The sequence below is a fragment of the Chelonoidis abingdonii genome, chromosome 14, assembly GCF_003597395.2.
Source record: "Chelonoidis abingdonii isolate Lonesome George chromosome 14, CheloAbing_2.0, whole genome shotgun sequence".
NCBI classification, from domain to species: Eukaryota; Metazoa; Chordata; order Testudines; family Testudinidae; genus Chelonoidis; species Chelonoidis abingdonii.
Genome location: NC_133782.1, coordinates 3,605,356 through 3,630,878, shown reverse-complemented (window position 1 = coordinate 3,630,878; position 25,523 = coordinate 3,605,356). Strand labels below are relative to the sequence as shown.

The following is a 25,523-nucleotide window of genomic DNA, read 5'->3' as shown; positions in this document are numbered from 1 at the left end:
TTTGGAGGCAGACATTCTGTGCGCTTGCTTTTTATATTGCTTTGCTGGACTCTTAAATACCAAGGTAACAGGTGCCTGAGAAACACCTAGACCACAGAGCGATGTCCCAGCATAGAGACAAACTGCTGGGGTCTGGCTTCAGGTAGAATTCAAGTCACAATAACCAAACACAGCTACATGCTATGAATAAAATATCTTTTACAGAACAAAATGTGGTGAGGGGTTTAAGCCAGGAGGCTGTTGGGTCAGACAGAGAGAGAATGGGTTAGCTTAGCTAACAGAGCTGTTGGATTAACATCAATTTTATACAGACCTGGCTGTGCCGGGGCTCCTACCTAGATGGGCAGAGGAAAGAAACAACGGGTCAGTTAGTCGTGCTAGGAGCAGCAAATATCCCCGGAGTAAATGGAACAGGCTGGTTGAACCGCTGCACTCACCTCTCTTCTTTCTCACAAAGAAGTAAGTGGAGACAAGGAATAAAACAACCAGGAGGACACAGACTGTCCCGGCGGCAGCAGCCACAGGTGAAACCTGGGGGTGACCTGAGGAAATAGAATCTAGAGGCACAAGTTGCACTTCAGGGGGTGGCAGAGACCATTCTGCAGCGCATAAATAACTGACGGATGGGTTTGTCTGTGACGCTTCTGTACCGCGGTCCACAGTCACCTTCCAGGACTGCCGGGGAGCCTGGGTACCAAAAAGTTATTGGAATGGCTCCTTTATGAGCATACATTTGATCTAGGCAGTGTTACTGACACCTGGTGGGAGGATGCGCACTATTGGAATGTTAAAATCAACAGTTACAACCTCTTTAGGAAAGACAGAATGGGCAAAAGGGGAGAGGGGGTGACACTCTATGTCAAAGATGGCGTCACCTGTTTCTGAGTCACTGATAACTTAGAAGAAAATGATTTTGAATGCTTGTGGATCAATGTCCTAACAGGTAAAGCACCAGATGGGGTGTTAATTGGGGTCTGCTATAGACCCCCAAATTATACTAGGGAATGGGATGGGGCACTTCAATTTGAGTGACATATGCTAGGGGTCTCATGCTGCCAGGATTGAAACATCCTCAGAATTTCTAAACACTATAGATGACAATTTCCTAACACAAAAAGTGTTGTATCTAACACAGGGGAATTCTATATTACACCTTGTCATGATAGATAAAGAGGAACTGAACACAGAACTAAAAGCAATGGTATCTTAGGTACAGGTTGTCATGATCTGATCAGATTTATGATGTGCAACCAGAATAAAGTCCAGACAGGTGATATAGATATATACATGGTGCTTTCAAAGGGCCAGTTTCACAAAACTGAAAATAATGACGAGCCAAATCACATGGGAGGAAGAATTTAATCTGAAAAAAGTGAACAATTAGGAATTGTTTAAGAACACTCTGCTAGATGTCCCCGAAGCCACAATCGATGAAGAAGGCCATGTTGGTTAAAAAACCTACCTAGTTTAAAAAGGCAGTGAAAGCAGCTGTTATTTATCTATATTTATATAAATAAAATGATTGGACGAAAAGGAAAGTTGATAGTTTCTGATTTATATTCATCACTAGGAATTTTAGAAAATTGATAAGGGAAGCAAAGGGGATACAAGGCAAACTCTATGACCAGCAGAGTTAAGGACGATGAGTTTTTAAAATATATTAGGAACAAAAAGAATCATAACAGAACTGAGCCATTACTTGAAAATGGTAGGGTTATCAGTAATAATGGAAAAAAGGCAGAAGTGTTCAATAAATATTTCTGTTCTACACTTGTGGAAAAATCATATCATGTAGTCATGTCATATGACAACACTCTTTCCATTCCACTAGTGTCTCTGGAGAATGTTAAACAGTAGCTTCTAAAGTCAGATATTTTTAAATCGGCAGGTCTGGATAACTTGCATTCAGGAGTTTTAAAAGAGCTGGCTGAGGAGCTCACTGGACCATTAATGTTGACTTTCAATAAGTCTTGGACTAGCCGGTAAGTTCCAATAGACTGGAAGAAAGCTAATGTTGTGCAATATTTAAAAAAATGTAAGAAGGATGATCCAGGCAACTATAGGCCTGCCAGTCTGACATCAATCCCTGGCAAGATGATGGAGGAGCTGATATGGGACTTGATTAATAAAGAATTAAAGAAGGGTAATATAATTAATGTCAATCAATGTGGGTTTATGGAAAATAAATCCTGTTTAATTTAATATCTTCTTTTGATGAGATACTAAGTTTGTTAAGGGTAATAGTGGTAATATACTTGAACTTCTTTAAGGCATTTGATGCAGGATATTTTGATTGAAAAACTGGAGAGATATAAAATTAACATGGCAAACATTAAGTGGATTAAAAACTGGCTAACTGATAGGTCTCAAAATGTAACTGTAAACCAGGAGTCATCATTGAAAGAGTGTTTCCAGAGGGATCCTGCAGGGATCAGTTCTTGGCCCTACACTGTTAAACATTTTTATTAATGACTTGGAAGAAAACATAAAATCACCACTGATAAAGTGAACAGATGACACAAAAATTGGGGAATGGTAAATAATGAAGAGGCCAGGTCACTGATACAGAGTGATATGGATTGCTTGGTACTCTGTGCACCAATTAAACAATATGTTTTTTAACGTGGCTAAATGCAAATATATACATCTAGGAACAAAGAACGAGGCTCCAGTCACACAATGGGGGACACTATCATGGGAAACAGTGACTAAAAAAAAGATTTGGGGGGTGTGGTGGCTAATTAGCTGAACATGGAGCTCCCAGAATGGTGCAGTGGCCAAAAGGGCAAATGAGATCCTTGGATGCATAAACAGGGGAATCAGGAGTAGAAGTAGAGAAGTTATTTTATCTCTGCATTTGGCACTGGTGCAACTGCTGCTGGACTCTTGTGTCCAGTTCTGGTGCCCATAATACAAGAAGAATGTTGATGAATTGGAGAGGGGTCATGAGAATGATTTAAAGGATTAGAAAACTTGTCTTATAGTGATCGACTCCAGGAGCTCAATCTGTTTAGCTTAACAGAGAGAAGGTTAAGGGATGCTGTGACATTGCACTTTATATGATTTTATGAAAATATGCTGAGTGTGAATATAATGTAACTGGAATATGCTTCATGCAAAAGGTCTCTTGTAAGGTATCATTACAAAGTTTATAATCTACTGAGTGTGATCATCCTATTTGTATGAATGTATCACTCTTGTATCTGAAACTAGAAATATGAAATATAACTCTGAGGTCCTATTGTAATGATGCAAAGTGTGGGCCATTAATGGTGGTTTGGAATCTTGATGGCTCCCATTAACCAGGACAATTGTCTGTAGATGGCTCCGTTTTACTTGCTAGCACACACGCGTATACAGGAAGACTTACAAGTGGGTAATGAAGTCTTACAGTGACATATGAACATGTCACCTGAACTGGAATCCATCTTAAACCTGGTGGTTTTCCATTTAGAAGGGGTAGGGGAAGACCCAGAGAAAAAAAAGATTCCCCCCTTGTGCCAAAGCTATATAAGGGGGTGGAACAGAACAAAGGGGGCTGCAATCATGAGGAATCCCCTAGCTACCACCTGAGCTGGAACAAGGGCTGTGCCAGGGAAAAGGACTGTGCTCAGACAAGGAAGGCGTCCAGTCTGTGATAGAAGCTTATTGAAACATCTCTGAGGGTGAGATTTTATCTGTATTCAGCTTTCTTACTGTATTAGGTTTAGACTTGTATATTTTATTTTATTTTGCTTGGTAATTCACTTTGTTCTATCTTCTATTACTTGGGACCACTGAAATCCTACTTTCTATATTCAATAAAATCACTTTTTGCTTATTAATTAACCCAGAGTATGTATTAATGCCTGGGGGCATGCAGGGGGGCAAACAGCTGTGCATCTCTCTCTATCAGTGTTATAGAGGGTGAACAATTTATGAGTTTACCCTGTATAAGCTTTATACAGGGTAAAACAGATTTATTTGGGGTTTAGACCCCATTGGGAGTTGGGCATCTGAGTGTTAAAGACAGGAACACTTCTTAAGTTGCTTTCAGTTAAGTCTTCAGCTTTGCTGCACGTGGTTCAGACCCTGGGTCTGTGCTGGAGCAGACGGGAGTGTCTGGCTAAGCAAGACAGGGTGCTGGAGTCCTGAACTGGCAGGGAAAACAGGGGCAGAAGTAGTTTTGGCACATCAGTTGGCAGCTCCCAAGGGAGTTTCTGTGATCCAACCTGTTACAGATGGCTTGATCATATTCCATAAGTACCTACATTGGGGAACACATTTAACAATGGGCTCGTCAGTCTGGAAAGGTCTAACATGATCCAATGGCTGGAAGTTGGATCATGGCGTACATTTTTTAACAATGCAAGTAATTAACCACTGGAAAAACTTGCCACGGGTTGTGAGGATTCTCCATCGCTGACAATGTTTAAATCAAGGCTGGGATGTTTTTCTAACAGAGCCGCTCTAGGGATAATTCTGGGGCAGTTCTCTGGCCTGTGCTATCCAGGCAGGCAGGCTAGACACAAAGGTCCCTTCTGGCTTTGGAATCTATGTTAAAAACCCAAGCCAGGATTCAGCGGGACACTGTGTGGTGACACTGGGCAGCACAGGCCGTGTTAGTCTGGAAGCTGGAGAATCACAGGGTGTGCCTGTGTCCTGCAGCCTTGCGAAGATTCATCATTATCTCAGTTACTGCTGAGTCCTGTGTCTTCTCTAACGCAGAAGGCCTATTTCAGCTACAAGCATAGCGAACAGAATGGGCAGGAAGAGTTTGAGTTTGGTTTGTTCCCCTCCCGCCTGGTACCAGCCCCTGGTGGGGAGGGGCATGTGGCTGGGGGGAGCTCGTACTCACCGCCCACAGACACGGCTGTGCCAGCACCAGATCTGAACTCCTCATCGGGTCCTGGCGACTCCTTCTTAAACTTCACACAGTGATAGATCCCGGCATCCTCGGGGCAGGTGTCATTGATACGGATGGTGAAGTCTGTGTCAGAGCCATTCACAGCCCGTGTCACCCGGGGGAATGATCCTGCGTCTGCATAAACGAGCTGGCGGCCACTGCCCGAGCCCTTGAACCACTTCACGGGTCCTACTGGAGCGAGCCCAGTCACAGAGCAGGTCAGAGTGAGAGTCTCTCCCGCTGACACTGACACATGGCCCTGGGGCTGCAGCAGCTGGAACTCCTGGGCCCCGGCACCTGCAGCGCAGAGACAGTGTGGGCGAGTTTTAGTTAATGACAAGGATAAGAGGTTGTTATTATTCCTTATATTGTGTATTATTTGCAAAGTGCTCACAGTATGTTTGGTGAGATCTTCCTCTCCACCCACGAGGAACTGGAGACTTGGTTTTGGAAGCCCAAAGTTGGTCTGATGTCTGTTGGGTTTAACCATTTACCTCCCTGCACTCTGCTCAGTCCTATCTAAACTCCTCACTTCGTTGAGTCCCAGGAGATCAAGATGGAGGGGTTCTTCTCACCTGAATCTTTAACGTTACTTGTGCTGTAAACAAAAACCAAGTTACAACCCAGGGGCAAATTCCCAGCCTGGGCCTCCACACTGGCATGTCTTAAATCAACAGGTACTTTTGCCCTAGCAGATTGGTGGTTGGTCACCAAATTACCCAATTCCTGTGCACAACTCTGGGGACTGCATGTGCAAAGGTTTGCATGTGTCTGTGCGTGTGTGAAATGCACAATTTGCATGCCCTATTAGATGCCTGGTTGAGGCTGGCTGAATGCTTTGGCCCACAGGCCCAGACTCTGCTCTTGGACTGGCTTGTGTTGGGATTGGTAGTTCTTAGATCCAATAGGATTGTGCCCCCCCCCAAACCCTGTGGCAATGCTGCCCAGCAGCCCCATGCACCCTCTTCTGGAGCTTCACTTCATGGCATCGAGCCCTCCACTTTATGAACATCAGGGAGCTGCTGCTGGCCAAGGGAGCCTTGGCCGTGGGGTGTCCATGGAGCTGTGCTGCCAGGAGCTGGGGGGAGCTGAAGAAGGTCCTGGAGTCAACGTGAAGCCGCAAGCTTGGAAGCTGGTGGCCATGGTCTCTAGTGGATCCTTCAAGATCCATGTTTAGGGTTAGTGCTGCTGCTGGGGGCAGAACAATGCCTGCCGTTTTCCCTGCCCCATCAAAAGAATTCAGCAAGCCACCCAGGGCACATCCCATGGCTAGTACTGCAGAGAGGTTGAGTCTGGTTCTCTTGGCACAGAGTCTGGGGCAGGTCATGGGTTGCCATGTTCCTGGCTGGATGCTGGTGAAGGCACTTGCTTGGCAGCGGCAAAACTGGCTCCACTTGTTCCTTGTGCTGAACATGCAAACCTGGAAACAATGTTCTGTTCAGAGTGACTCTGTAAGTTATGCCTGGGCATTTCTCTTCCCTTTTTTTATTTATAACTCGGGGTAGTTGCATGAAAGCAGAAACTTTGTTTCTTAAAGAGGTTATGCGTTATTGCTGGTTATTCCCCACCTGGAGCAGCTGGGCTGGGAGATCATCAAAGCTGGGATGGCAGAGGGGGATGGGAGAGGAAAGCGGATGGGTCAGATGATCTCTGCACAAACCAAGACCCTGTTCTCCTACAGATCTCATCACTCAAAGGGAATCAGCCCCCGGAGACGCAGCGAATGCAGGAAGAGGCGGGGAGGACTCGTTTCTAAGTACGATGCTTTTCAGGAGTTTTCTGTTCAGCGTTGGCTGCTCTTTAAAAAGCTGATTCCCAGCAGCTCTTCCAGGATTGACATCACTTGCTGCTCTGCTGTAAAACCAAGCAGGTGATGTGGGAGCAGCTCTGCCTTGACTCCATGCAGCCCAGCTCTGCTGGTGCACGAAAAGTGCGCAGGACACGTGTGTGCTGCCTGGTCTGTGCTGTGTGCATGTACCTGGAGGAAAACTGCAGAGGAGCTCCTGGAAAAGAGTCCAAGAGCTGTGATGTTTTTGCAGAGTCGAGTCCCATTCACCAGGAAATACCTTTAACCTTGCAACGCCATGTCCCAGGCTCCCCGGGAGGGTAAATGCTCTGTGGTTATTTTAAAAACACACACACACACACTCTTTCTCTCTCTCTCTGTGTCTTATAAATAGACATCTGTCTCTGTCTCCTCCCTGCACAGAGATCCCTAACTGACTGATTTCTTTCCCTGTTTGTTAGCCCAGCCAAATTGTATTTCAAAGCTCCCATTGCTTGCCCGCTTTGTACTCACCTGACCTGTCCATGGAAGAGAGACCCAGCAACAAGCTCAGCAGCTGAAGCCGCGCCGACGTGCGGAAAGCCATTTGCAGGGCTGTAGGTTGGAGACCAGTCAGCCCTGTAGGTTTAACAACAATGGTCTGAGCTCAGTCAGCTCAGCTGGCAAAGGAAAATGAGAAGTCACAACAGGAAATAGAAACAACTGGCACATGCGTAATTAACACTTTCAGTGCCTGCCCTGCTGCTTAAGCCATCGCTCAGGAAAAGACCTGGCGGTGCCCAAACTTACGAAGGGTTAGAACACGGGGAGGGAATGTTCATACCGTTTGAACACTAACAATGGACCCAAAGTGGTATCTCAAATCCAAACCCTTCAAGGCGAGGGTCTCTTGTTCATCACTCCATCCATTTACTTCTTCGTTAGCGTTATTACAAGGTGCTGGAGGACACAGTGGCGTCTGGGTCCCATTGTGCTAGGCGCTGGTAATTGATGGTTCCTGCCCCACAGAACTTGCCATCTATGAAGCCGAGACAGACAAGGGGCAGGAAAAGGAAGGTGCTGTTATCCCCACCGCACGCTGGAGACAGAAGCACGGAGATAGTAAGCGATTTGCCTAAGGTCCCACGAGGTGACTCCGTAGCAGATATGGTGAAAGAACCCAGCTCACCTGTGCTGTAACCACAAGACCTTCCTGGCTCGTGCAGTGTGAGTTCTGCATTGGATCCAAAACTGGAAAAGGCCGTTCCATGGCTCAGGTTTGGCTCTCCGGAGAAAAGCTGGTCTCATAAGATCTCCACCATCAAATCCAACCCCAGCCTAGACCTAATCCAGATCCAACCCCACCTCCTTGGCCTATTCACATGGTTCAGGTGCTGTGAGTGGTCAAGTGACTTCCACCCACTCAGATGAGCACTGAAGGGGCCTGTCAGATTAACAGCCGTGTTCAGAGAATCGCTGCAGAACAGGGGTCTCAGGGAGTGGCTGAACATGCCGCGGATAGTACATTCTCTGGTCTGACTTTTGGAGGGTGTGGGCAGATTTCCTTGTCTTAAACATCGTTGAGGAATCCCCTTCCCAAAGAGCAGCCCTCTGCCAAGGCCCTCTCTCCCCCATTAAATACCCCAGCAGTGTTAGCCTGGGTGCTTTATTTCATGGGGTTCAGAGGGCTGGACTATGAGGCTTCATGGGAGAACACGGGTCACCAGCCACTTTGCTGTGAGAGGTAAAATTAAGAGTGGCGAAAAAACAGTTTTGCCTGCACAGATTCAAAACTGGAAATGTCACTAATGCAATCCACTTCCTTATGCATCAGGGGATGATCTGATTCCTAACTCCAAATTCTCAATATCTCTTGAGCCAATGGGGAGCTGGCAAAGGCTGCAGTGTTGAAGGGTCTCCCCACTGCCATCATGATGGCTTTCTTGACCCATACGTCTGCATTGTCTTGGCCATGCCTAGTGCTGCTGCTTCTCCTGGAAATCCCCGGTAAGTGACATGTGTATTGCCCATGCGGGCACAAACCGTCTAGACTGCTTTCCTGCTCCTTGAAACAGTGATAAATTCCTGATGCGTCAGTGGAAGATCTAAGCCCCTGTATTATTTTATACCATGAGAGGAAACTTCTTCCTGACCCCAGCTGGTGACCAGCTTGCTCCTGGCAAACCGTTCTCTGCCTCCGTCCCATCGCAGTGGAAGGGGTTCTGTGGTGTACAGAGATCCTGTTTGGATACAGGAGCGGGGCTGAGATCTTATCGTCCAGGTCCCTTTTCACAGATTCTTCGGTCTCACTCCATTCTTTCTGCAGCTCATGTATACTGAGAGATTGTCTTCTCTGAGCTGAGCCCAGAGCTGCCTGGACCTTTGTCCTGAGAAATTACAACAGGGTCAGAGCCCATGAGCATGCACTGCTCCTCCTGACCCCACAGTCCCCCCCACCCCAGCTTGATCAATCCAACGGTTTCCAGTTGTCACCTGACTGAACAACTGCTCTTGTGGACACTTAATAAATACTCGGAAGATCATCCAGCCTAATACTGAGCCCTGGGTTCCCGTCCCCTTCCCAGACTGAGAACTGGTCATTGGTTCCTACCCTTTCATTCCCTTTGCTTCACTTGACACCTCTCACCCGAAAGTTGGCGCCTGTAAAAAGTCCCGTGGGGGAGTTTACCATGGTCAAGTCTGTGAGAGTCTCATTTACTCAGCACGTTGCTACAGAGCTCTGCCAACCCAGTGGGGCTGCCATGTCGGGTGGGGATGTCTGAGGAGCAAAGTGTCTCTCCCTTTATGGGAAGTGGGTGTCACCCAAAGCAGCCCTCGTCCCTGGTGGTCCCTCTGTAACATAAGCTGAGCTGGTGATTTATCGCTGAGGGAAGCAAGGCCTGCACCCCACTCCTCTCCTGGCTGGACGTAACACAGAAACTTTTGAACTCTAATCTATCAATCCCAACACTTCAGGGATGGTTATAGGTGCCAAACAGGAGGAAGCCAATTGATTTTGGTGAAAACTGGAAAAGCAGAAGGCAGAAATGGGGGACACATGGAGCCCCTTGTCTCTGGTTAGCTCGCACACTAGCTTCAGCTCGGTCAGTAACAGGCTCGAGATCGAAGAATTGGGTGATGACAGCCCATAAACACCTTCCAGATTAACAGCTCAGCTCTGCCTGACATCCCAGGGCAGAGTAACATGCTGATGTCCTCCATGACTTCTCTCTCAGGCAGAAGGAAAAGAAATAATAACAATCAGGGCCGGTGTAACCACTAGGCAAACTAGGCGGCTGCCTAAGGTGCCAAGATTTGGGGGTGCCAAAAAGCAGTGCCCCCAAATTTTTCTTTACACTGCAGTGGAGTCACATCTTACATGGGGGGTTAGGTTCTAAAGTCACTGTGTAAGAGGAAAATCGCATATAGTGAAAATTACCATAAAGTACAGTATACACAGCATACGCTAGAACAGGGGTCCTCAACCTATGGCACACATGCCAAAGGTGGCACGCAAGCTGATTTTTTTTAATGGCAGGCTGTGGGTCCCGGCCACTGCTGAGCCTGCTGCCAACCTGGGGTTCCGTTCGCTCAGCCGGCAGCGGGCTGAACAGGGCTGGCAGTGGGCCGACTCCTGCCAGCCGGGGTCCAAGCCGCCAGCCCCGCTCAGCCTGCTGGGGTCCCTGCCGGCTCCGCTCAGCCTCCTGCGGCCTGGGTGAATGGTCTGGGGTTCCGTTCACTCAGGGTTCCGTCTGCCGGCCTGGGGTTCTGTTCACCCCAGCCGCCAGGAGGCTGAGCGGAGCCGGTGGCTGGGATCCCAGCTTGCAGTGGGCTGAGATCCCAGCCGCCGGCCCTGCTCAGCCTGCTGACTATCTGGGGTTCTGGCTGCTGGCCCCTTGCCAGCCAAGGTCTTGGCCACTGACCCTGCTCAGCCTCCTGCCAGCCTGGGTGAATGGCAGGAGGCTGAGCGGAGCCACCAGCTGGGACCCTGGCTGGCAGCTGAGTGAATGGAACCCCAGGCAGGCAGCAGGCTCAGTGGTGACTGGGACCTGCAGCCTGCCATTAAAAAAAAAAAAATCAGCTCACGTGCCACCTTTGGCAAGTGTGCTGTAGGTTAAATATATGGAGCTATACCTATCTCCTAGAACTGGAAGGGACTCTGAAAGGTCATTGAGCCCAGCCCAACCCCCTGCCTTCACTAGCAGGACTAAGTACTGATTTTGCCCCAGATTCCTAAGTGGCCCCCTCAAGGACTGAGCTCACAACGCTGGGTTTAACAGGCCAGTGCTCAAACCACTGAGCTATCCCTCCCCTCCATCAGTAAATACATGGGGTGAGGACCCCTGTTCTGGTGTATACTGTGTTTACTGTACTTTATGGTAATTTTCACTATACACGATTTTCCTCTTATGCGCTGACCTTAGAACCTAACCCCCACGTAAGATGTGACTCCACTGTTTTCATTTTTGAAAATTTATAATAAGCGATGCTCCGAGGGGGAGTAGGGGATGCAAGGTGGAAGTTTCGCCTAGGGTGCAAAATATCCTTGCACCGGCCCTGATAACAGTGAGGGAAATGGTAGGGCATGGCGGAAGGGGAGAATGGGGGACTCTGGTACAGGGGAGATGGGCAGGGGGCACACAGAGCCACTGGCGTATGGCAGAGGGAAGAAGGGGGAATGAGGGGGGTGCACAGAGCCCCTGAGGAAAGGGGGACCCTAGTGTGGGGGAGGGTGGAACGAGGGGACACTTAGAGCCCATCATAAGGCAGGGAGTGGGGGAGTTGCAGGGAGGCCCTGAGGTGGAAGGGGCTGGCAGGTGGTGCACAGGCGGGAATGGAGGGGTGCCACAAGCGCCTGATGGGTGGGAAGGACTGGGCTTGGGAAGCTATGAAGCCGGCCTGCCTCTAGTTTACCCCTGGGATTTGTGTGGCTGGAGCAGTGCAGCAGCGGGGGCTCTGGGCCCTCGTTCCTGCTCGTATCTTTGAGGCTCTTTCCCTGCCCTGGCTCCCCTGCTCACGCTCAGCGCAACAGCTCTCTGGTCCCTGCCTGCTCCCGGGAGCCGGGGCGGAGCTCTGGAAACGCGGCTCCGGGGCAGCCTGCAGGGGTCACTGTGGAATGACACAAAGTTACTCCCCAGGCAGCTAACGCCCCTCCCTGGGCAGGGTCCGGCTCTAGGCAGGGCAGGGAGCAGGATCCACACAGCGGTGCCAGGCGTGGGACTCAGCCCCCTGCTGCTGCGGGACTGGGGCTTGTCAACCAGCATCCCCCAGCCTGGCCCGTTCTCTCCTTCCAGGGGCCGGGGCCCAGGAGTTCCAGTTGCTGCAGCCCCAGGGCATCATGTCGGTGTCAGCGGGAGAGACTCTCACTCTGACCTGCTCTGTGACTGCGAATGCTACAGAAGGAGCCGTGAAGTGGTTCAAAGGCTCGGGCAATGGCCGCCACCTCGTTTATGCAGATATGGGATCATTTGCCTGGGTGACGCAGGCTGTGCGTGGCTCTAACACAAACTTCACCATTCGCATCAGTGACACCTGCCCCTAGGACACCGGATCTATCACTGTGTGAAGTTTAGGAAGAACATGACAGGACCCAACGAGGAGTTCAGAGCCGGTGCTGGCACAGCCGTGTCTGTGACATCTGGGCCATCTCTGAGCCAACTTTGACCTCATTAGCTCCACTAACATAGCAGTGATGGGTGGCACCTACCCCCTTCCTGCGTTCAGGGCACTCTAGGGCCCTTGGCCAGCCAGTCCCTGCCCCAAACACCCAGCTGGGGCAGGGTGAGCCCTGCCAGCCCAGACCAGGTGGGAGATTTTCTTCTGTTGCTAAGCATAAGATCCCAAACAGGTAGCTGCTGGAAAGCTTCCACCAGTGTATTAACCCTGTCCCTGCCAAACCAACTCCTCCCTGGTGTTACCAGGGGGCTGATCCATTTCTCGGTGGCGTCTATGCAAGTGGCCATGCCCGATTGCTGTCTCTGGGGTGGATTCCAGCAGGATTCCTCCTTAGTTGGAGTGCAATGAAGCTGATGTAACATGCCCTGCCTGGTGGTGGTCCCCCTCCCCAGGTCACTCTGCCTTATCTCAGAGACAAACCTCAGCTCACTCCGCTCTGGGCTTCCCTGTCCTGGCCAGCCCAGGTTCCAACCCAAAGCTGGTGGCACCCTCCCGAGAAGGTACCGGGGGGAACAGCTGTAGTTCTCCCTGGTTTTAGCCTTCTCAGTCCTTCCTACCATCCATATCCTGATCTATGACCTGGGGGGTCGTCCCCTTTCCTAGGGGAGGGGGAATTCAATTACCAGCTTCTCATAATCGCAGGACATTTCAGAAGCAAAGTCCCAACTAACTTTTTTTCTCAGTTTAAACCTTCAGCTGGATGATGATTTACCCTTCTCCTGACTGGGCACGTGTGGCATTTGCCCTGGGGAGGCTCCTTGCTGGGCTGGGTTAATGCTACGGGAAGGTCATGCGCTGACTCTCCTCTTTCATCTCTGTGGTTCTCTCCTTTACCAGCCCCACGTCTGTTTCCTGGTTTTCTTGCACCCTTCGCGGTCTGCCAACTTCTCTGTCTGCACCTTCATCCCTGCAGTCTGGGAAATGAGTTCACAGATGGGGCTGCAGTGGCCCCCGCTGGCCAAGCCAATGGAGCCCAGGTCTGATGAACTGTACCAAACTCACCCAGCTCTTGATGGAGCAGCCGACAGGGAATTCCTGACCTGGCTCCCTGCCCCCTTCATCCTGTCTCTCTGTGCTGTCTGCATTGACCTTCGCTTTGGGGAGCAGAGCTCGAACATGGGGTACAAGGCACAGGATTCTGGTGTAACACACAGCGTGTCTGTCAGACCCAGTGGCCCCGGAGCAGCTCCCCTGAGTCCTGTGAGTTTGACGCTGATGTTCAGACTCTTGCTCCCTGGGCTGGCAGGAGCTGGGCGTTTTGCAGATGTGACACCATGACTTACAGGAGAGAATTAGTCTAGTGCGTCTGCCCTGGCCATGTGATGGAGCAGCCTGATTAAACCCTATTCTTCTCTTGCAGGAGGCCTCTGGGCCTGACTGTGAGATGGGAGGGAGGAGAAGACACAGTGGTAAATGGAAGCCGAAGTATGGTGAAAATGAAACAATTCGCAGCACCTCCATTCCCCCCTGTTAAGCACCTGCCTTCTGCTTTGGGCAAGGTTGGATCCTGTAGTTACCCTGCTGGTCTGTGCTCTGGGACACAGAGGCGATGGGAGCAGGGAGCCCTGACCATCTGTAGTGCTGGTTTGTGCCTTTCTTGTGATTCTGGACTCCGGCTGGAGCCTCCTGCCTCTGCTCAGCTGTGAAGAGGCAGGAGAAATTTGTGCAATTTCTGGCAATGCTTGAACTCACCCCTGACTGCAGAGTCCTGCAGCTCTTGTGCTGCTGAGCCAGCTGGCCTGTCCCATACCCAGGACTAAAGCTGCTGTTTCCATTGGGTATGGGGTTGAGGGGCAAGAATGTCATGGAGCAATTCCCTAACATTTGCAGCTGTTTTAAAGTCCCATGTCTCAGGTGGGCCTGGGGGGGCAGAGCCCCCCTTCCCACACTGTGCAGGAGCTTCCTTAACGCCACCCGAAAGAAGTGTCTGTGAGTGAATAGATAATGTAGCGACTCATCTGTTCACTGCAGGTGTTATTTATAAGTGCTTCATGGTTATTGTCAGTCTGGGAACCCTATCTCTGTATCTAGCCGAGCCTGGAGACTCTGGTCGGGGCACACGGTTTATCTGGACACTAGGACGGTTCATGGTGTATTCACCACCCTGTGTGCTGGCTGGGTCTGGTTCGAATTTGGAGTTCTCTGGCCACCCATCCAGATCTGTCCTTGTAAAACCAAGTTACACACCAGGGTCGGATCTCCTGGCTCGGCCTCCCAGGCGGTGAGTGTACAGTCCGCAGGGACCAGGGACTTTGGCACAAGCAGGGGGAGTTGAGCACCACCCAACCAGTTCATGTGCCAGACTAGGGGAACTCCATGTCCAGAGGGTGTGGGCGATAAATGGGCATGTGCAATTTCTGGAGATAAGTTGAAGCCACCTAAAAGCTGGGCTCAAGGTGTTTCCTGCCAGGAGACTCTGCCCTGGGCCTGCTTGGGTTGGGCATTTTAGCCCACTGATCCAGGGCATCTTCTCCCAGCACCAATGGCAACTCTGCCCCTACAGCCCAGGTGATCTGTCATTTTCCAGAGATCCACAACACACAACACAACCTGCCTCCTTTAAGTGACACCCAGGGGCAGCTATTGGCAGAGGGAGGCCTGGCAGTGGGGGCCACTGGAGTCACCCTGCCAGGGAGCTGAAGGGGGCTGTGAAAGGCCCCAGAGCTGGTGCAGCTGTACAGAGCTTTCCGGCTGATGGCCCTGGCTTCTGGTGGACACTGCGAGCTCCACAATGTCTGGGGCCAGACCAATTGCTGCTTCTATGGGGGACAAAGGCCACTCTTTCCTCTGCCCCCAACAGAAGAATTTAGAGGCAGTTCCCTGGGCCCCCCACAGGATTTTATGGCAGGCAGTTTGGATCTGGCCCATTGGGGCTGTTTCTCTTGGCAAGTCCCAGGCAGGCTGTGCAGAGTCTGGGGCCGGATGTGGGGTGGATGTTCATGGCTGAAGGGTGGGGAGTCAGTTTTTGAAAATTGATGAAACTTGCACTATGGCTGCAGAACCCAAAGCCCTTGTGTCTTGCCCTTCACGATTACACTTCAGAGACCCGACACCTGGCTGCTGGGTACTCGCTGGAGTGTTTCATGAGAGACGTAATCGATCAAGCAGCTCAGAACCAGGGACCTATGCACACAGGACGCCAGAAGCACAGAGATGAAAACACAGAGGAGCAGAGGTTGATGGAGCTTAAAGACTAGAAATGGGACAAAAACAAAAACAGACTCTCAAATCCTAACCCTTGCAAATATTTGAAGAGGGCATGTTTTAATGCCGGCCTCCATTTATTTATTAATATCATCAGGATTATTTGTACAGTGTAGAGCCCAGCGCTGAGATCTAGGCCCCACGGTGCCAGGTGCTGTACAAACACAGTGTAAGAGACAATTCCCTGCCCTAAATAATTTACCATCGAACGAGCCAAGTCAGACAAAGGCAATTTCGAGATGGGAACAGAGGCCCTGAAGAACTCAGCGACTTCCCCAAGGTCACAAATCATTGAATGTCTCCTGGATCCCAGTCCAGTGCTTTTAGCACAGACTTTCTTTCTCCTCTCAGCCAAATTGGATCCAAACTAGCTCCCAAAGCCAAACTCCAGCCTAGACCTAATCCAGATCCACCCTCTCCCTGCCCAGCCCATCTCTAATTACCAGATCAGGTGCCAGGAGTGGCCATGTGCCATCCCCCCACTGAGGCATGTATTGAAGGAGACTCTCTGGTAGCAGTCACAGCCAGGGACTAGCTCCAGAACAGGGGTCCCTGGGCCCAGCTTTCAGACGTCTCTGTGGACAGTGTTTCTGAACGTGCAGTGGCTGGTAAATGCTCTGGTTTGGTGTTCGGGAAGGAGATTTCAACACTCTCACGGAATTCCCTTCCCAAAGAGCAACCCTCTGCCAGGGCCCCTCTCTCTGCCCTTCAATACCCCAGCAGCGTTAGCCTGGAAGCTTAAGCTCGTGGCAGTCAAAGGCTGGATTACGGGAAGCTTCATGAGAAAACACGGGTCACCAGCCGCTTCGCTGTGAGAAGTAAAATTAATGGTATGAAAAAAACGAGTCTGCAGAGAAGTGGGAGCAGGAAATGTCACTAACACAATCCACTTCCTTCTGCATTGGGGGATGGTCCGATCCTGAACCTTAAACTTCTCAGTATCTCTTTGGACAGCGGAGAGCTGGCAAAGGCTGTGGTGTTGAAAGGTTGCCCCTCTGACAAATAAATGGCTCCGTCCACCCCTGTGTCTGGATTGTCTCTTCCATGCCTGCTGCTGCTGCTTCTCCTGGAGATCCCTGGTGAGTGTAGATCATAGACACTGCCCAGGCGGGCACAAGCCATCCAGCCTGCTCTCTTGCTGCTTGCAACAGAGGGAAATTCCAGCTGCTCTAAACTAGGGGTTGGCAAATTTTCAGAAGTGCTGTGCCGAGTCTTCATTTACTCACTCTAATTTAAGGTTTTGCATACCAGTAATACATTTCAACGTTTTTAGAAGGTCTCTGTCTAGAGGTCTATAATATATAACTAAACTATTGTTGTATGTAAAGAAAATAAGGTTTTTAAACCCTTGTGTATTTTATATCGCAAGAGGAACTTCCTGACCCCAGGTTGTGCTCAGCGGGTGCTCTGGAGTGTGTGAACCGGCACAGTGTTTAAACTTGATCCCAGCAGGTGTCACTGCAGGGGCTGTTCTTATTTTTATAAAGGTCTAATCTTTTTGTAGAAATCTTAATGGGCAAGTAGATTCAACAATATCCTGCAGCAATGAATTCCACAGGTTGGTTAGAACTAGGTTAAAAATATTTCTTTTTATCCCTTTAAATCGTGTTGCTTTCAAACTTCATTGGGTGCCATGTCTGTGTGGGGCCATCAATGGGCCAAAATAACCCCTCGTTAATGGGCAGTGACACACCCAGAAGCTCCTTCTCTGTGGCGGGAGCAGCGCAGCAGCAGGGGCTCAGGCCCTCGTCCCTGCTCGTGCCCCTGAGGCTCTGTCCCTGCCCCGGTTCCCCTGCTCACGCTCAGCGCAACAGCTCTCTGGTCCCTGCCTGCTCCCGGGAGCCGGGGCGGAGCTCTGGAAACGCGGCTCCGGGGCAGCCTGCAGGGGTCGCTGTGGAACGACACAAAGTTACTCCCCAGGCAGCTAACGCCCCTCCCCGGGCAGGGCCCGGCTCTAGGCAGGGCGGGGAGCAGGATCCACACGGCGGTGCCGGGCGTGGGACTCAGCCCCCTGCTGCTGCGGGACTGGGGCTTGTCAACCAGCATCCCCCAGCCTGGCCCGTTCTCTCCTTCCAGGGGCCGGGGCCCAGGAGTTCCAGCTGCTGCAGCCCCAGGGCGCCGTGTCGGTGTCAGCGGGAGAGACTCTCACTCTGACCTGCTCTGTGACTGGGCTCGCTCCACCAGGACCCCTGAAGTGGTTCAAGGGCTCGGGCAGTGGCCGCCGGCTCGTTTATTCAGACGCAGGATCATTTCCCCGGGTGACGCGGGCTGTGAGTGGCTCTGACACAGACTTCACCATCCGCATCAGTGACACCCGCTCCGAGGACGCCGGGATCTATCATTGTGTGAAGTTTAAGAAGGGGTCGTCAGGAGCCGATGAGGAGTTCAGATCCGGCGCTGGCACGACCGTGTCTGTGAGCGGTGAGTGCGAGCTCCCCCCAGCCACACACCCCTCCCCACCGGGGGCTGGTGCCAGGGCGGGGAACAAGCCCAGCTCGGCCCAGACACTAACCGGGGAGCTGCGCTTCCCACCGAGACTGCAGCAAAGCGGGACCTGGGTTGAGACCAGCACCTGTATGGGGGGTGGGCTGTGGATTTTAGTGATTGTGAGTGGAGGAGAAGAGGGGCACGATTTCCGTCTACGCCCCAGGGATCGCTGCCCCCCAAGAGAAAACAAGTGCCAGGTGCGCCCGGGTGTGCAGTGGGGGGTGGGGCAATGGGGGGGCGGCAAGTGCTGGGTTGATTCTTCTCGCTCGATCCCTCCAGAAGGAGCTGCCGTAGCTGCTGGCGGGGGGGGGGGGGGGCGGGGGCGCAATCCTGACAAGCAACAATGTGCAAACGTCCCTCTTTGCATCCTTCGGCCAGCAATGTTGGCACGGGTGCTTTATCTCATGGAACTCATGGTCAGTCCTGCAGAGCTGGGGATCCAAGGTCTCTGACGCTGCGCGGGGATTTGAGGCTTTTGGGTAAAAGTGCAGGTGGCTCCTGAGTCCTTATTCTCCTGCTCTGTGAAGCTCGAGGTCTTCCTGGGGCCAGCCAGCAGCATGTGGATACAGCTGCCAGCCAGAACTGGGCAAACTCTGCAGGGGCCATTTGCCAACCTGCTGTTCACAGACAGGAACTCGCTGAGCCCCATGAAAGGCCAGTTTCCTCGGAGCCCATAAAGGTGCACGTGAGCCAGGGCGGGATGGTCAGGAACCAGCAGTTCTCTTGTCGGCGGGGGGTTCCTGTCCATTGGCTGATCTGATTTACACTGCAGGTCAGAGCCTGTTCTCCAGCCCAGCTCTTTGGATTGGGCTCTTCCTGGAGAAGGTGCTGACTGCCGCCTTCCTCCTCTTCCTCTTCCTGAGAAATAAAGAGTAACAAGGTAAATGTAGATTTGCTGTGAGTTACCCTGGGAGCCAGAGGGAACAGATTGCAATGCTGCAGCCCAGGAGCAGAGCAGGAAGCATTAAAGTCCCATAGGGAGTCAGTGTGGTGGGGTTGGATGTCTCTGGGGCTGCTCTCAGTGTGATGCCAGCCCAGATCACTAGTGGTTTTTTCAGGGCCCCAGTGCAGGTCTTAGAGCCCACAGGGCCCCATCCCCAGGTGGCCATGTCCCTGGGCACTACCTGCTGCTCTGACTGGGCATCAGAGACCCCAAGTATTGGGTAGAAGTGGGAAATGAATTGCTCTGCCCCATAGAGTGCATCCTGTTGGCTCAGGGTGAGCTCCATGGTGAGCTGGCGGGGCTGGCCAGGCTTTCCATCACTGGTTGCGCCTCTGTCACAGAGAAGGCCCTTTGCTCCTCTCCTGCCCACCCGTAGCCTCCTCCCCACACACTCTTTCCATCTGGAAAATGCCTCCCGGGTTCCGCTGGGGCAGGTTCCCCGGGGGACACAGTCCAGGGCCCTGGCGAGCTCCGGAATCTGTGCCCCAAACAGCCAGGCAGGTCGGGGGAGCCCTGCAGGGGCCAAGGACACACAGGGGATCAGTTCCCCTTTATCTCACATTAGATGCATTGTCTCAGCCATGTCGCTGCTGAAAATCCTGCCCCAGGGTATTCACCCCCCAGAACAAGAGTCCCACTCCAGCCCGAGGGCCCGGCATTCCCAGATCCCTGACCCTCTCCTGCACCGGCTCTGTACAGAGCGTCCCAGTGACCCATTGGTGGCTCTGGACTGGATTCCTTAGTTCCAGAGCCCTGTGACTGCTGTTAACCAGCCTCCCCTGGCATTGCTCCCACGTCCCCGTATCTGTGCCCCAAAGAGACAAACTCCCAGCTCGTTCCATCCTGCTCAGCCTGATCCTCAGCCCAGAGCTGGTGGCGCCGTCCCTCGGGGAACACAACAGATATAGCTTGAATCCACTTCAGCGTCGCTGTCCTCTGGGCTTCCTAATACTCGTGCCCTGGGTCCTGATCCCTGACCTGGAGGGACCCTCCCCTTTCTAGGGAGGGGGGAATTCAAGTACCAGCTTGTCACAGTCACTGGAAATTCAGGAGAGTCAGAGCCCCAAGTAAATCTCCCCTCAGTTAAATGTACAGCGTGGGATGACTGCTCCCCAACACCCCCAGCTCAGAGCGTGATGAGGGCTGACATGGAGCGAACTAGAGCAGTTTGCCCCTGGGCCGGGTTAATGCTAAGGGAAGGGTCATTGACTGACTCTCCTCATTCACCTGTTGGATTCTTTCCTTTTGCAGCACCTGGTCTATTTCCCAGTTTTCTCGCACTGTCGCCACCTGCCAACTTCTCAGTCTGCAGCCTCTGTCCCCGCAGTGCAGGAAACGAGTCCCTAGATGGTGGAGCTGCAGTGACCCCTGCTGGCCAATCAGATGGAGCCCAGACCCCTGATGGGATGTACCCTCCACTCACTCATGCCTACTGATTGCGAAGCCGCTGGAAGGAATCCTGACCGGGCTGCCTGTTCCTTTTAGCCCATTGGTTCTCAAACTGGGGGTTGCGACCCAGTTGTGTGGGGTGTCGCAAGCCCCAACCCCTGGGTGGACTGCAAGCCCCGACCCCTACTCCCATGCGGGGCTGCGAGCCCCAACTCTGGCCAGGTGCGATGTTGTGATCCCCGACCCCAACCAGGAGTGGAGCTGTGAGCCCTGAGCTGGGGCATCCGGGACACTGTGAGCCCCGACCCCTGTACCTAGCCCTTTGCTTGGTCAGTGTCTCCTGCAGGGATCTTCACCTCCCTGCAGCACTCCTCTGCCAGCTTCCACCTCCTGCTTCCCGATCCCCTCTGGCTCCTTACCAGGGACACCTGTCCTCTGTCAGGCTCCATCAAGGTTGATAGTAAGGCACAGGTGGGCTGGATCAGTGCCCTTTTAAAGAGCCCAGCCCACCCTGCCACAGTGTGTGTGTGTGCTAGGAAGGAGGAAATTTCCTGCAGAGGAGCCACTGGAAAGGAATCAATGATTCTTGTCTGTGGGTCCAGCCCTCTACCCTATTAAATACAATATTAACCTGAGAGCCCAGCTTCCTCTCTAGAGTAAATTCTCAACTATATGCACTGAATATTAGTATTTCCCGGGTGCTCAGAGTCCTGAGTCCAGACCAGTACGGCTGGATGCAGCTGTTATGCAAATACGTGGCCCTTGCCTGGAAGAGCCTGCAATCCAATGATGGGATTTTTTAAAGGGCTCAGAATTGGCCCATCCCTGCTCCCATTACAGTCAATGGTAAAACTCCAAAAAATGTGGTGGAATCCTGACAGGCAACAATGTGCAAACGTCCCTCTTTGCATCCTTCGGCCAGCAATGTTGGCACGGGTGCTTTATCTCATGGAACTCGAAGGGATGGGCTGCATGAAGCTTTGCAAGAGAACACGGGGCAGCAGTAGCTCCACTGTGAGATGCCAGATATATAATGAGGAAAACCAGTTTAGTCTGCACAGATCTGGAAGGAGGACACAGAGCTAACACAGTCCACTTCCTTCTGCATTGGGGAGGAACTGCCTCTGAGCTCCAAGCTTCTCAGTACCTCTGAGAAGAGATAACAACAGCAGCTGTGCAGAAGGGTCTCCCTTTACCATCAAGCCAAGTGTCTGGCTTCTTTCTTTTGTGCCTGATGCCAATGCTTCTCTTGGAAATTTCTGTTGAGTGTGAAACATATAAATCACCCACATTGACACAAACCAACTAGTCTGGTCTCTTGCTGTCCGCAATTCCAGATGCTTCCAAACCCTCCATAATGCAACAATTGTGGCATTTCTACCATGAGGAGAAAGTTCTCCCTGACCCCAGGTGATGCTCTGGGATCTGGAGCATGAGAATTAATAACCCTGTAGCTTTAGCTCAGCTGGTGTCCCTGCAGGGGCTGTTCTTGTGTGAATAAAAATAATTCTCTAAGCCATTAACTTCACTAATTTCTTGCAGCAGCAGCAAGCTCCACAGGTTAGTTATTACTGGTCTAAAAAGAATTTTCTTTTAGACTCCATCAGGTGCCCACGGTTATTCCTGTGCTAAGAGGGCAAATAGCAGCGCTTGTCTTTTTGCTCTTCACTATTTTACCTCTTTCATTTCTTTTCCTCTTTGAAACAGGCCTGTTCTTTTTAAGTTGCTCACTATCTGAAATGGTCCCCACAGCCTTTCCCAAGGTCTCTGCTAGTTTGGTTGCTCCTCCATGTCCCTTTCTGATTTCAGCTGGAGGAATATCATTTTAGATGAGGCCATTTAACGAGAGTGCAGAATTCCAGGGGAAAGAAACTACTGAGTGATACAGCTGCAGAGTATAATTGTCTCATTGCTTCTTCCTAAAGCTTTATTCTCCAGTCACTGGTTTTTAGCGGTGTGCATCGAGCAGACACCTTCACTGAGCTGCCCACAAAGTTGCAAGATCACTGTCCTGAGAAGTTCTAGTTCCTTTTTGTGGCGTTTCCCTCAATCTTCTGTGCCACCCTCCCCCAAATCTTGATTAACCTAAAAAATCAGATCACTCAGAAGTGATCCCTTGTTTTCCTGCTATTTCTCTCTTACCATGGAGAGCATGGGGCATTTAGTCCTACTTTTCTTTTCCTGTCTCTTCACCTGGTCCGTGACAGCACTTTACTCCTCACTCTGTAGCTGTTTCCCTGAAACACTCTTACATGGGGACATCTCAAGAAGCGTCTGAGAGCCTGATTCTGTTCTGTGCACTGGGTATGTTCCTGAGTTAAGCAGCCAGGTTAAACAGAGCTGGGAGCTTCCCTGGCTATGTGTGGTTATCTGAGGAGCAAAGTCCCTCTGCACTGATTGGAAGTAGGTGACACACAAAGAAAGTCCCTGGTCACTGGAGATCACTGTAATTTGCATTGAACTAATGATTTATTTTCTGTGTCCATTTTATTACCCACTGCATCTGCCTGGGGCCAGTGCCGTTGGCCTGATGCAGTCTGTGATGGAAGCTTCACCTGCCCTAGCTTTTGAGGCCACTGAAATCAAAGTAAAGACACTCACTGACGGCAGTAGGTTTTGGACCACGTTCCTACCCCGCTACAGGTGCCAGCGGCCAGAAGTTCCAGGTGCTGCAGCCCCAGGGCCCAGCAAAAGGAAAACCTGACGTATGGAGCATGCAATGCAGATGATTTCATGTGAATTATACCAGGTTGCTATTTGACCCAATGTGTCCCTGATAATGTGGGTTTGATCCCAAAGCTCAGCCTCTTGCTCCCCTGGGGCGGTAGGAGCGGGGAGCCTTGCACATGTCACCTTTTAGCTGATGGGAATGGAAACAATCTGAGCTGTTACAGCCTCTGTAGCTGGCCTGGCCCCAAAGCAGCCTGGAGAGGTTTCTTAAGGGAGCTTTGGGCAGGCTGCTGGTCATGGGGTCTGTCTGCAGGGAGTGGGGGATGATCCCTGTGCAATGACATTGGGGAGCGAGGAGCGCAGAGGGCCCCATTCCGTACTGGTCCTTTACGCCAGGGCAGCTGGTCATGCAGTGTGGGGAGGTGCTGCTCCGCTGGTTAGCGAGGGGTTGCACTCACTTGGCACTGTTCTATGGTAGGTCTAAACAGCACACTCCATTCGACGGTGTGCGGGGCACATACACTGCACGCCTCCCTAGTGTAGATGGTGAGAAATTGGTTAGGCAAGTACAGTAAAGACATCCCTGAAGCCCGTGGGTAGGTACCCGTGTATGTACCTTACAGGGCTCTCTGTTCACCCAAGCAGCACCTCCCTGCATAGGCACTGACTCTGGGGGTGCTCCAGGGCTGAAGCACCCATGGGAAAAAATGGTGGGTGCTGAGCACTCACCAGCAGCCCCTCCAGATCAGCGCCACCCTTTCCCCCCAGCTCCTCGCACCTGCTTGTGACCCTGCCAATCAGCATCTCCCTTCCCTCCCAGTGCCTCCTGCCTGCCATGGATCAGCTGTTCCATGGTGTGCAGGAGGCGCTGGGGTGGGGAGAAGTGAGGGCGGGGCATGCTTGGGGAAGAAGACAGAATGGGGCACAAAGAGGTGGGGCAGGGCAGAGTGGAGGCGGGAATGGGCTGGGGCCTGAAGAGGTAGGGCAGGGTGGGGCCTTGGGGAAGGGATGGAGTAGGAGTGGGGGTGGTGTTACCAGATGTGCCCATTACTTTGGGGTATGCTGATTTATTAGGGGTAGTTTTCTTGGGCAGGGGTGTGTGTCTGTAATTCTATCAATGTGCTACTTGTGTCATGAGTGTTTTCATATGGAGCGCTACTGCTCCCTTCTGCAAGTGTCTCCCCCCCCGCCATAGAGCTATCCTGCAGGTCCTAGGTTCCCCAGGGCTGGGTTCCTCCAGCCCCAGAACCAGATAAACACACACACACAGTCTCTCTCTAACAGAGCAAGTCTGAGCAGACCGGTCAATCAGCACTCTCAAGCTGACCCCTTATATGCCCGTGGACTCAATGGGGTGGGTCAAGCAGCACTTTCAAGCTGCCATCCTGATGTGCCCCTGGACTCAGTAGTCTGGGTTGAGCAGTACTTCCAAGCTGTCACCCTTGTCTGTCATAGCTTCAGCACGTCCGTATCTCCACTTTCACATTTCAATAGTGCTGGTAGTAACCCACTTGATGAGCAAACCCCACAGTATTTTGGGGCGCTGAAGGGATCTTTAGCTTAGGTAAGAGAAGTGTTGCTGCGGAGTAAATGGGGAAGCTAAAAACACAAAAGAGTAAAGTTCAGAGAGAGAGAGAAGCAACCAGCTTAATCATCAAAGTTATTTATTGAATAATAGTGATAACCACACAAGGAGAGCCTGAAGCAAAATAACAGTTACATTATTAAAGGTTACAAAAGTTAAATATAGAAAACTGTACCTGCCTGAGGTAGAAAAGAAAACAGAGAGAGCTAGAGCTGAGATCTCACTCCAGGAAGCTGGAGCTGGTGGGGGTTACCAGGTGACGGTGGGAGCTGAGTGCTGGAGACAGGCAGCGCCCCCAGCACGATGCGGAGTTTGGATCCAGGCATCAGAACATTTCCTTGAACATAGGTAGGGGGTTTTGTAGAGAAACAACAATGATTCAAGGGAGAAGACTGGATTTGTTTATGGGTAAACATATGACCCATGGGTTTTCTTTAGGCTAGACAATAGGGGCTGATCACTCCTAGGCCACGTCTACACTACGGGATAATATAGAATTAGCTAAAATCGGTCTCATAAAATTGATATTATAAAGTCGAATGTGAGCGTCCACACTAGGCACATTACTTCGATAGTGTGCGTCCATGGTCCATGGCTAGCGTCAATTTCTGGAGCGGTGCACTGTGGGTAGCCTTTCCGTAGCTATCCCATAGTTCCCAGTCTCCCCCATTAGAGTAGGAGTGTGGGGGTTCGTTCCAAAGATGTGACCATTACTATTGGGGTATGCTGATTAGTAGGGAGATATAGTTCTTGCGGCAGGGTGTGTCTGTGTAATTCTATCAATGTGGGCTACTTGCTGTCATGAGTAGCATTTTCATTATGGAGAGCGCTTGAGCTGTGCCCTTTCTGCAGATGTCGTCCCCCACCGCCATACGAGCTATCTTCACAAGGTTCCTAGGTACGCCCTAGGGACTGAGGT

General features: G+C 51.4%; 1 protein-coding gene and 1 pseudogene across 1 annotated transcript in view; one reads left to right on the top strand and one right to left on the bottom strand.

The window, feature by feature from the left end:
• LOC116816834 (tyrosine-protein phosphatase non-receptor type substrate 1-like) overlaps positions 1 to 7,345 on the bottom strand; it is a 78,971-nt gene extending 71,626 nt beyond the window's left edge. The window contains exon 1 of the mRNA XM_075072167.1: positions 7,185 to 7,345. Coding sequence (XP_074928268.1) covers positions 7,185 to 7,257 — 73 coding nt within the window. The 5' untranslated portion in view covers positions 7,258 to 7,345. The remainder of the gene's footprint in view (positions 1 to 7,184) is intronic.
• A 1,239-nt stretch (positions 7,346 to 8,584) lies between these two features.
• On the top strand, positions 8,585 to 21,777 carry LOC116816833 (signal-regulatory protein beta-2-like; annotated as a pseudogene).
• The last annotated feature ends 3,746 nt before the right edge of the window (positions 21,778 to 25,523 follow it).